Raw genomic sequence first — 12,199 nt, 5'->3', positions numbered from 1 at the left:
AATAATTCCTAGAGCAGATCTGTTAGAAAAACATCCAAGCTTGGTTTCAAAATCGTCTGTGATGGAGAATCCACCATGACCCTGGGTAAATTGTTCCAATGGTTAGTTACTCTCACTGTTAAACATTTATGCCTTATTTCCCATCTGAATTTGTGTATCTTCAGCTTGCAGTCCTTAGATCATGCTAGACCTTTCCCTGCTAGACTGAAGAGCCCAGTATTAAATGTGTTCCCCATGTAGGTACTTATAGACTGTGATCAATCACCCCTTAACCTTCTCTTTGGTAAACGAGATCAGTTGAGGCCCTGGAGTCTATCACTATAAGACATGTTTTCTAATTATGCTCATGACTCTTCTCTGAACCCTCTCCCATTCATCAATCTCCTTCTTGAATTGCGGGCACCAGACCTGGACACAGTATTTCAGTAGCAGTCGCACTAGTGCCAAATGCAGAAGTAAAATAACCTCTCTGCTCCTATTCAAGATTCTCCTGTTGATTGATGCATCCCAGGACCACGTTCGCTCTTTTGGCCACAGCATCATACCGGAGCCCCGTGATCAACTGATCATCCACCACAATTCCCAAATCTTTTGTGCAGAAGCACTTATTTACTGAGCCACCAACACCATTTCCTACGCTTCCTGCTGTTTTCCTTGCAGGTCTTCCACCCACATTCTGAACAGGGCTGACTGCTTGGGTTGTGAGAGCTGACAAGTTCACATCCCTAAGCCGGTGTACCCGCAGGCTGTGGGCTTAGTGTTATCTCAATGCCTCTGGCTGTTAGGTGGTATCTCAGGCGTGCTTTCTTTGGAGGAAAAGCCAGATGGCTTTAAGTGCATTGATCACAGCAAACTGGAACGCTTCCTTTGCAAACCAGTGATATTTACAGACACTTTCCTTCTGTGAAACGAAGATTAACCTTCCCCCACTGAGCAATCCATCTGACTTCTAAACAATCCACGTTTAGTCAGCACCTTTATCCTGTTCGACACTCTTGGGGGACGGTCTCCGGAATTAAGCAGACTTGTGCAGAGGGCCCCATGCTGGTGAAAGGGCAAGAATCACATGTAGCCAGTGGAAGGCCTGCAAAGATCACGGTGCATTGCAAGGAACATGCTGACCTAATATCCCAGGCACCATCCTTGCCTTGGCATATCCTGTGCCTGTGGTTCTGGTGCTTTGCTGGCACGCAGGTGGACTTTTCTTGGCAGAACTCCCCATTAGCCTATGTCTTGTGTAAGGATTTGGCTTATGGATGTCACTATTTCACTGCGAAAGATTCTGTGTGCGGCCAGGTAGGGGATAATGTTATAGTTGCTTTGCTCTGATGATAGCCAGTGTGTTAAGAGAACATTTGCTGTTACTTGCTGTGAAATTTGGAATCATGTTAGTGACTTACATAGGCTTTTATTCATTTATTCCGATCTACTGCAGCTATTGTGTGCTCAGTCACAGAAATAGAGCACAGACCTTTAGAGGAACTGGGACGTAATTCTATTCTGTAAAGTTTTGGCTCTCTGAACAGTCTCAGGCCAATATTAGATGTACCCATGAACAGTGCTGGAGAAAGGAGCGGCAGCTCACCTTCCTTTCAGAGAATTGATTTCTTGGGTAAGATACGGTGTCCTTTGTACATCGGGCATGTTATACTTTGGTACTGTATATGTTAGTTATAGATGCAGGTTCCCAGCCCTGTAGTCAGAGCATTAAAGTGTACAGTAGAGATGCATCTGAACCAGCCGCTGCATCCAAGCAGTCCTGGACTTTGATGAAGTTGAGATCTTCATCCAGACTTTGTAGCCCCAGTGTGTCGATTCTAAGTGCAGCATCTGTAGATGTGGTTGAGCAGGGGCAGCGAGGGGCGGCCTGGCTGACGACTAGCCCTAGAACTAGCCTTCTCGTACATGCCCTTGTGTGAGACCCAGGGAGGGCTGGGGGATCTGGGGCCGTGAGAGGAATGGTGGAGAGGCAGGGTTTGAGTTTCACTTTTCAAGGGGCATGGGAGAGTTTTCTTGTTCCTCTCTGAGAGGGAATGGAGCAGCACACCGCAATAGAGAACAGGGACGGGGGAGTGTCAGGGCAGGTCTCCCTGCCTCAGGCTTGATTTTTATTTTTTAATCTGCAAGGCTGAGGTTAAAATGCAAAAGCAAGTGGAACTCTGGAGGTTGCGTTTTAATTCCGTATTCGTTTAAGACAGAACAAGTGACTAAGCCAGGCACTCGGCATGCGCTCCAAGGGGGGATGTGGATTTACCTGAAAGGCCTCAATCCTGTGCCAGCCAATGCTCTCCTGCCTGAAATGGGAGTTGGAGCCGGCCCCTAGGGCTTGTGAAGGTTGCTGAACTGAGACCCTGGCCGCTGAATTCTCTGCCTGCAGATGCAGCAGGAGTGTAAGACTCTCCCACACTGCACTGCCCTTGTAGCCCCATGTGACCCTGGAGGGGACCCCATCTGAGAGGACAAGCTTCATCTCCAAGGCCTGTAGGTCCATGGGACCTCTTGCTCAGTCCTCCTTCAAGGGACCAGTTTGTGATGTGCAAACATAAGCCACTGAACAGCCATTAGCTAGGGATGGGTTTTGGTTATTCGCCACCAACCTGGCCAGGATTCAAACCAGTGTTCAGCAATTAAAGGCTCGCTGTCGTATTCTCATTCTCCCCTGTCATCCAGTCCACTGTCGTCTTTGCACGCTGAGGTACCAAGCCCCCAGACGTAAAGCACACCCCTGTTGTTCTGACTGGTGCACTGCGCTGGAGCAGGCTTGTCCATTGGGGTCTCCCCTAGGGGGTTGTAGTAGTTTGGCCTCTGCTATTTTTTTCCCTTGTGTTGTGCATTCTTCCAGTTGGTTCATGTGAGAAATGAAAGAGGGAGATGGCCCTTCTGCCCCCAGCATGAGCTGTTCCTGTAAGATTTTCCCTGAGCGACAGAGGAGCGTCATGGGAAGAGGTTACAGTCTAGGCGAGAGAGGCACTTGCGTAAACCACTGTGATAATGCTCAGGACGCGCGGCTCCTGAATGAGATGCATGGAAAGTTCCCGTTCTTGCCCTGGATCATTTACAACTGAATAATACCTAGAGAAAGGGCCTGAGTCTCATTAATACGAAGGCCCCTTGGCCCCCGTCAGGCAGTCATGAACGAGTACACGTGAGAACCAGGCCTAAGGTGCTGTAGACCAGTCTGTGAAGGCGCTATGCAGATGTGTCATCTCTGTTCATCATCCTTACCACGATTTTGGTCATTTCTTTCTGGACTCTGACTGTCCTGGATCGTCGGCACATTCCTGTGCCCCATACAATGTGGCCTCGGGTGCTACTTTATTGTCAATGACAATTATCTAAAATTGCCAGTTGCTTTCCCAGTCCCCAGCTGCCTCCCCGACCAGCGAGAGGGGAGCTTGCATCCTGCGCCTGGGGTGTTTATGTCTCCTTAAAAGGACAGGCTGCATCTTCAGTGTCTTCCCCACGCAGTGCTGTGGCAGGGAGAGTTCAGAATGCAGCTTGTCCTGGTACTTGCTGCTGGGTCTCTCAGGCTCTCTGGAGACGGTGCAATTCCCTGCAAGTTTGGCGTAGCTAAGAAGGTTCCTGCTATGATGTAAATTTACAAAAAGAAGAGTGTTCTGTGGAGGGCACCTTCGTGATTTCCTACCCATTGTGAGAGAGACCAATGATTTCAGTAAAACATAATACAAGTACAAAGCTTTTGCTTCTTTGCATGAACCTAAGAATGTAAGAGCGGCCAGACTGGGTCAGACCAATGGTCCTTCTAGCCCAGTGTCTGTTTTCTGACAGTGGCCAGTGGCAGGTGCTTCAGAGGGAATGAACAGAGCAGGGCAATTATTGAGTGATCCATCCCCTGTTGGCCAGTTCCAGTTGGTGGCAGTCAGAGGTTTAGGGACACCCAGCGCATGGGGCTGCCGCCCTGACCATCTTGGCTAATAACCATTGAGAGACCCATCCTCCATGAACTGATCTAATTCTATTTTTAACCCAGTTATACTTTTGGCCTTTACAATATCCCCTGACAACAAGTTCTGCAGATTGACTGTGTGTGGTGTGGTGTGAGGAAGTACTTCCTTTTGTTTGTTATAAACCTGCTGCTTGTTTGTTTCATTGGGTGACCCCTATTCTTGTGTTATGGGAAGGGGTAAATAACACTTCCTGGCTTGTTTTCTCCACACCAGTCATGATTTCACAGGCCTCTTTCATATCCCCCCTTAGCTGTTTGTTTCCAGAGCTGAACAGTCCCAGTCTTTTTAATCTCTCCTTACGTGGAAGCTGTTCCATCCCCTTAATCATTTTTGTGGCAGTTCTCTTTACTTTTTCCAATTCTAATACGTATATTTTTAGCTGGAGTGACCAGACCTGCACGCAGCATGAAATGTGTGGGATGCTGTGGATTTATGCAGTGGCATTATGATATTTTATGTCTTATTATTTATCCCTTTCTTAATGGTTCCCAACATTCTGTTCACTCTTTTGGCTGCTGCTGCACGCTGAACAGATGTTTTCAGAGCGCTGGCCACGATGACTCCAACATCTTTCTTGAGTGATATCAACTAACGATAGACCCATTCTTTTGGGCTTATGTTTTCTAGTGCGCATTTCTCAGCATGCAGTTTCATTGCCCTGAAAACACCTTGCTGTAAAAAGCAACACAAACCAACAAAACCCCTTTGACCATTCAGCGAGCAATTAGTTGCATTAACTGTGTCTTTTCCTCTCTCCACAGCTTTGTTACTGCTGTACGATGTTACAAATAGAGCTTCGTTTGACAACATCCAAGTAAGTTGGACCTGGTCAGGTCCCATGTGGAACGTGATGAGAATTTAAGGCAAATACTTTGTGTTCCTTGAGTTATTGTATGCAGGTTGGTTGGCTGGTGCTGATGGCGTCCTAGAATTGTTTTGCAGTGTTTATAAGATCCTATTGGCTGGTCTGTTCTGCCTCATCTTTAGAGCAGGGTGGGTGAACCAGGTCCAATAAACCAGGACAACTCTTACCTCCCTGTAGCTCACACTAAGCTCTTCAGTCCAAACCTTTCTGAAATCTGATTCATTGTTTTCAGCAGTTGTTATTTTGGATGCTGCCTCAGCCTTTCAGGGCTCCAGTCTGGCGTGGCAGGGCAAAGTCTGGAATACCCGAGCACAGGCAGCTGTCATGCTAATTCTGGCCAGACACGAAGTAGGAAGTTATGAGGGTCTCACGAGACCCTGTTTTGGCATGATCTGTAGCCTGTTTTTGCAGACCCAAGAGACTTCAAGAATTAGAAGATGCTTGAGCAAAAGCTTGAGTTTTGCGTGCTCCTCTATACTACCAAGTCTTCCTGCTATCTGTGAGTGACTGACTCGGTCTTGAATTCTGAGCACGTGCTTGTTCTGCTCTCTGCACTCTTGTTTCCCGGATTGCATTCCCAGGGCAAGTGCACTTACAGAATAAACTACTGTGAACAATTAGGACCATGCGAGACACGGAGATTTCTGTGTAACGTTATGGAGCTTGAAAAAGAAATAATCACAGTGTGGTTACCAGGAGACTGATTCTGTTGACATCAAAGACTTGCTAGAGCATTGACACTTGCTGCTGGGTAATGGGAGCAGCAGAGGAGAATGTCTTCCATTTGGATACAGGAGTCTGATGAGAAGGGGTGTATCTATCGCTGTCTCCCTAAGAACACTGCAAGCTGCTTCTCCTGAGAACTGGCCCTTGCAGCCAATGCTAGTAACTTGCATGGTGTTACAATACTGGGTACGATGATCCGCATCCCCTAATCCTGCTCATTACTGCCCGATTGTCAATTCCTCTCGCTATTATTTTTACTGATATTATCATGTAGGGTGACCAGATGTCCCAATTTTATAGGGTCTTTTTCTTATATAGGCTCCTATTATCCCCCACCCCCGTCCCGATTTTTCACACTTGCTGTCTGGTCACCCTATTATCATAGCACTAGGAGCTCTAGTCACGAACCAGGTGAGGACCCCATTGTACAAATACACAGCAGAACGACAGTCCCTGCACAAAGAATTTCCAATCTAAGTGTAAGACACAATATACCAGTGTGACAAACTGGGACTGTTCTTAATGTTTGCTCTGAACACTGTGTTGGTGCCTCAGTGTCCCCTAGGCAGTTCTTAAGTAGCTTGGTGGTGGGATAAGGGTGTGTGATTGCTACAGAGGAAGGGGCCAGTGCCCCTAAATGCCGGGCACTCTGTCTCCTAGCCAAAACGGATGGCCTGGGCCCCTCCCCTGCAAAGGTGCCAGCTGAAGGTGTTTGTTGGAGACAAAGGCGTCAGCTGACCTCCTGGCCCGGGAAAGGAGCTGAGCAGAGAGGAGGGGCGGGAGGGGGTGGTTAGTCTGGAGCTGCCTGGGGACAAGGAGTGAAGTGCAGACCTAGGGGTCTGGCTCACTGCCCCCCGAACGGACCCGGCCGAGGGGGTCTGGTTCGCTGTATCTACAAGCTCTGCTTTAGACTCTGTTCCTGTCATTGAATCAACCTCTTTTTGGCTGGCTAAGAGTCACGTCTGACTGCAAAGGGGGGGGGTGCAGAACCCTGTGGCTTCCCCAGGACCCCGCCTGGGTGGGCTCGCTGTGGGAAGCCCACGGAGGGGCAGAGGATGCTGAATGCTCCAAGGAGAGACCCGGGAGGTGAAGACGTGTGAGCTTCTTGCCCTGAACAAGTCTGCTCCGAGGGAGAGGAGGCTCCCCAAAGTCCTGCCTGGCTTTGTGGGGAGCAGTTCCAGAGCATCGCCCGGGGACTCCGTGACAACCAGGTGGAGACAAACCGATCAACAAGGGAGCGCTCAGAAACAATGAGGCCATATTGGTCAGCACAACCGGCTGCGGTCTAAGCCCACCAGTGGCCTGACAGTTGTCCAGTTTTTTTGTTGCCATCCCAGCAGAAGAGATTTGAAGGAGGGATTTGCAGGAGGACAGCGGGATGGCTTGGCAGATGTGGAGGGAGAGCTCTGCCCAAGCATGAGGACAAGACTGAGAGAACGCTCGAAGGTGGTAGTTTGAAAATGTAACACGTGGTAACTTAATTACAAAAGGAACTAAACTTTCTGAGCTGGCATTGAGAAGTGGGTTGCTGTAAATTATTTTATATCGACGGTGGGAAGCTTTCATTTCCAAATGCATGTTCCGTTGCCTTTCAGTAAATGGTACAAAAAAACATCAGGGTTGTGCGCAAAATGCTGTGTTTGTGAACATCGGACCTATTTTGCATTTGTAATACCGTACAGAAAAACTCAAATGTTGGGGGGATTCATGTTTCACTACAAGTATTTGTCACACCTGTGTTCTGCTCACACACCAGGGCGGGGGGAGGGGGGGGGCAGAGATGCACAAACACACTTCACCCCTTGCTGTAATGCAGATGAGCTGTTCTCTGTTACACTGTTGTAGCCTGTGTTTTGTGTTCATGTTGGATCTTTCCGATTAAAGCATTTTCAAGTCCACTTCGTTTTTGGCCTCCTATGTGAGAACTGTTTAAAAAACCCATAAAGCATCACCCACCATCCCACTGATTGCTGAAACTAGAACTGGTTCCATTTCTTCTGCAGCAGAGTATGATGCTAGATGGGGACAGCTCTGAGTTACTACAGAGAATTCTTTCCCTGGTGTCTGGCTGGTGGGTCTCACCCACATGCTCAGGGTTTAACTGATCACCATATTTGGGGTTGGGAAGGAATTTTCCCCCAGGTCAGATTGGCTGAGACCCTGGGGATTTTCACCTTCCTCCGCAGCTTGGGGCACGGGTCACTTGCAGGTTTGAACTAGTGTAAATGGTGGATTTGCTGTAACTTGAAGTCTTTAAACCATGATTTGAGAACATCAGTAACTCATCCAGAGGTCAGGGGTCTATTACAGGAGTGGGTGGGTGAGGTTCTGTGACCTGCGGTGTGCAGGAGGTCAAACTAGATGATCATGACCATCCTTTCTGGCCTTAAAGCCTATGAGTCTCTGATCGTCGCTAGCCAGGCAGTGGAATTTTGGCTTGGTGAAATTGAGACTCTGCTTGGAAGAAGCACTGGGAAGTAGCGACTGTGGTGGTGTCTGATTCCTGCCTCTTGCTTCCCTGAAGGGTCACGTCCTCCATGACCTGCAGCATTGGATGGATGCTCCAAGTGGGCTGATGGCAAAACAATGGTGAATCCCAGCTGGGCAAACGCCGTCTCCCAGGCCTTCCCATTTATAAGCGCTGAGTTTAGGGGGTCACATTAAAGTCCAGGAGTATCCAAAGCTCACATAATAGTGAGGTGCGTGGCTCATGGTAATGTTACTACCTTAATCTAATCATCTTGTGCCTCCTGGGATTGTAAGAACATGACAAAGGATTAAAGTAAATCTTGCTCTTACCCCTTCCCTGCTCCAAGAGAGGGCGGCATGCGGCGAGGGGCTCGAGTTGTAAAGTTCTGACTGGAATTCCTGCCTAGCCCATAGCAACTACACCGCACCGCGTATCTTCTCCTTTGCAAAGGTCCATCTAGCCCAGACTCCTGTCTTCTGACAGCAGCCAGTGCCAGGTGCCCCAGAGGGAATGAGCAGAACAGGGAATCATCAAGTGATCCACCTTGCTCAGGGTGTATCCTGACATCTGTGGGTTTGGACCTGTGTGATTTCCAGGCTTGACTTGATGGTGACTCCATTTGTTTTCCATCATGTAACAAGGCTGAGTGAATGGGTGGCCTGCACATGCCATTTGGGATAAGAAGGCCCTGCTGCGTGTGAGTCTGCGAGGTTGCCTTCTGTGGTGGCTGCATGAGCCCGTGTGGATTGGGCCAAAGCATCCCAGCTTGTTGCCAGAACTCTCGGAGATCCCCCCACAAGAGCATGAGTTTAACCCTGCCTCCATGCCCCATCCCCTCATACCCCAGTCCAGGCAGTACCAGCAAGGCTCACTAAGCACCACTGACAATCTGGCAGGTCCAGCAATATCTTTGCATGGTGTTAAACTGCAGGAGCCGAGCTCTAGCTTCCCCCCAAGGCCATGCAACTGATACATTCTCTCTCTCCCACTGCTCCTTGGGGATTTCAGAATTTGTCCCCTCTTGGTTCTTGGTTGCCTGGCCCTTCCCTGGAACAGTGCTATGGTCTCCAAGCGCAGTGGCACCAAATTCTGTGTTGTGTGGGAGAGCCACCTGTGTTTGGGGCTCTCCCTGTAGAGCACGGTCTGTTGTTTATAGGGACCATCTAGGGCTCGGTTGGGCAAAGGGAACTGTGTAGATGGACCCGCTGCCAAAGCTGGGGCCCAACCCTGTCTCCCGAGCAGTTGTGCTAGGCTCAGAAGTGCTTCTGCTCGGAGGGAGGCTGGCCAGTGGGGACCCTGCCCCAGGATATTCTGTGGGGTCTGTGTGCCTCTACTGCTCTACCCCGCTACCCACACCAGCACAGCATGGCCATGACACATGATTCTGTGCCCAGTGAGCATCCGCTGAAACCAGGGCCAGCGTTAGACATGCTGGGGCCCAGGGCAGGAAGCTGCAGGCCAAACCCTGCTGCCTGGGGCTGAAGCCTGAGCCCAACAGAACACCTTAGCTTTGTGGGGGCCACTGTGGTGTGGGGTCCCAGGGCTGGCTGAAACTGGGCCCACAGGGGGTGGACGTGGCCTGAGTGTGCAGGCAGCCTGGTCACTGTGTGGATTGAGATGGGAGGGGGCCATTTCTCCCATCCTGGGCCTGGTTCCTGTGACAGAGCTTTTTGCAGGCCCCTATCGGGGAGAGGTCCCCAGGATGGCTCCCGGTGACACACCCGTACTTGCAAAGCTCCGGGAGGCGGTGAGGGAGGTTTTCAGGAAGAGGGAGTGAGAGGCCCCCAGAGAGCTTCTGTTAGGCAATCAGGGAAGGTGCCATGGGGCGCAGGCAGCAGTTCAGCATAGAAGTAAATGCAAAGCTAAATAGAGGAGCTTTGTGTCTGTAATTACTGCGGAGCTGGGTGGGTAATTTGCTTTGGAAACAAGCGTCCTCTCTTCCACGCAGACCTTGCGTTGGCTCTAAGCAGGGGAGCCAATGAGAGGCTGCAGAGAGATGCAGAGATTTGATCTGAACGAGCCCTGGGGTTCCTTTCTGGGGAAATGGAAATCGCTCGCTGGTGCGGTCACTGCTTGCGCTGGAACCTCCCTTTGCTGCTCGGGGATCTGGAGATCTGGCCTCTGCCACTGATGCCCTGCATGGCTGTGAGCATTTCCCACAGGTCAGGCTTCCCCACAGTGTCTTTGAACCCTGGTCTGGGGTCCGAACTCAAGACACCCAGCTCCTGATTTTCACACGTGCGGAGCATCTGCAGCTCCAGCTGTTGCCAATGGAATCTGTCCGTAAAGTGTGTTCCGTCCATCTGGCAGAGGGTGAAACATTTTTGGTTGTTGTTGGTGGGTTTATTTAGTAGTTTGTGAATTGGACCAAGCCCTCCAGAGTTCGGCGTGTTTGCTCTTTGATTCCCTTCCCTCTCCTGCCAGTGCTCGTCCGTGCTGCATCCGGTCACGGTCCCAAACTTATGTCTTAAGCAGATAGCATGAGGCACCTCTAGCCTGCATGATTGTCTCTATACTGCACAGTTCAGACCAGGCTGCCGGAATTGTCCCTGGGGAATCTTGCCCTCTGGGTAGCATGGGGCTGGCCACTCTCAGGACATTTTCCTTTGGCACAGACAGCCTCGTTCCCAAGCGGAAGTGATTGCTACAAGCAACCCGCTGGTGCCCATGCTTGACGGAGCCTGTCACATGCTTCGAAAGCAGCTGTGCCCAGAGGAGGAGCCTGGGATCTGCTGGCCTCTGGCATAGCACAGGGTAACATGGAGCCCATTAAAATGCAGCCCCTTACCTCAAGTACCATCTCAGAAAGTGGACTTCATTTTCCCAGCCTTTCATCTCCTCTCCCTCTGCTTTCATCTCCCTTTGGAGTTGGCCTCAAAATGAGACCAGTAGGGCACGAGTCAGCTCTTGCCATGTTCTTCCAGCCACCCTGCACCAGCTGAGCCCCCTCTCCCGCCCCAAATGTTTCCCTGGGATTTCTTCTTCTGGTGTTGGATCAGAAACATGGCCCAGGCAGGCCCCTGCTTCCTGGTTTTCTTCCTGTGGATAATCCTCATTAGGATGATCAGGAGCGGTGCCAGAGTTTTTGGCGCCCTAGGCGCAGGGCCGGCTCGCCAGTCCCACGGCTCCAGTGGACCTCCCACAGGCGTTCCTGTGGAAGGTCCGCCGGTCCCACGGCTCTGGTGGAGCTGCCGCAAGTGTCCCTGCGGATGGTCCGCTGGTCCTGCAGCTCCGGTGGACCTGCCACAGGCATGCCTGTGGATGCTCCACCGGAGCCGCGGGACCAACGGACCCTCCGCAGGCACGCCTGCAGGAGGTCCACCGGAGCAGTCTGCTGCCCTCCCAAATCCCGGTGCCCTAGGCGACCTCCTGTGTCACCTAAATGGAAACGCTGGCCCTGGGGATGTTGATCAAAGGCCGGATTCGCAGCCTGGCGGGGGTGCTGTGGATCAGATCTGTAGGAGCAGCTGGCTACACACACAGTGAAGGGCCAACTGCAGCAAAACCCCAGGGAAGCTTTTTCCCCCAGTCTCTTTCTGTAAGGAGCCACGAAGAGAGTGGTAGTGCGGGGGGAAAGGGGGCGTGGAATAGACCACCCCCTCGGGATTGTGTCCCCCAGTTAGGCCTAATTTCTGACACACGGACGCTAACTGATTCATTTTTGGCCTCTTCGTTTGGATGAATTCAGTTTTCCTTTCTCGCTTTTCATGCCTTTTCCTATTGACGAGTTGTCGTCATCGTAGGTGAATGTGATATGCTTCTTACGCTCCCTTTTTCCAGCTGAGCTCACAAGTGGGGTACATCTGTCGGCACAGGCATGACACCAGCCCTGTCACGTTGGAATCGAGGTCCCTTCAGGTCAGCGTCTCACCTGCCAAACGTATCTCCGGATGCCTGCGCAGTAGGTGGCACCCGTGAAACAAACTGGTGGGGGCTCAGTCTTGCTGTTAGCGAGCAGAAGCCCACAGCAGCGCCATTTCAGCTGGCACTAACTAGTCCCTCCTTACCCTCTCTCCGTCCCCATTATGAGCCATCTTGGTAGAGAAGCCAGGAACCGAACAGGCCCTGGAGACTGAGCGCCTGTCTCTTTAGTAAAGGGGGCCCTGCAGATCAGGTCTGGGCTGCTCCCTGCTGCTGCTCTTCCTATACCTGCTGGGTCAGCAAAGGGCT

The 12,199-nt window shown here is 51.0% G+C and overlaps 1 protein-coding gene across 1 annotated transcript in view; it reads left to right on the top strand.

Moving 5' to 3' along the window:
* RAB26 (RAB26, member RAS oncogene family) overlaps positions 1-12,199 on the top strand; it is a 226,301-nt gene that overhangs the window by 161,929 nt on the left and 52,173 nt on the right. Inside the window, exon 5 of the mRNA XM_075069135.1 lies at positions 4,730-4,782. Within this exon, the coding sequence (XP_074925236.1) occupies positions 4,730-4,782 (53 nt within the window). The remainder of the gene's footprint in view (positions 1-4,729; positions 4,783-12,199) is intronic.

Source organism: Chelonoidis abingdonii, chromosome 9 (genome assembly GCF_003597395.2).
Source record: "Chelonoidis abingdonii isolate Lonesome George chromosome 9, CheloAbing_2.0, whole genome shotgun sequence".
NCBI lineage: Eukaryota > Metazoa > Chordata > Testudines > Testudinidae > Chelonoidis > Chelonoidis abingdonii.
Note: the sequence above shows the minus strand (reverse complement) of the source record. Positions and strands in the feature narration are given on the sequence as shown.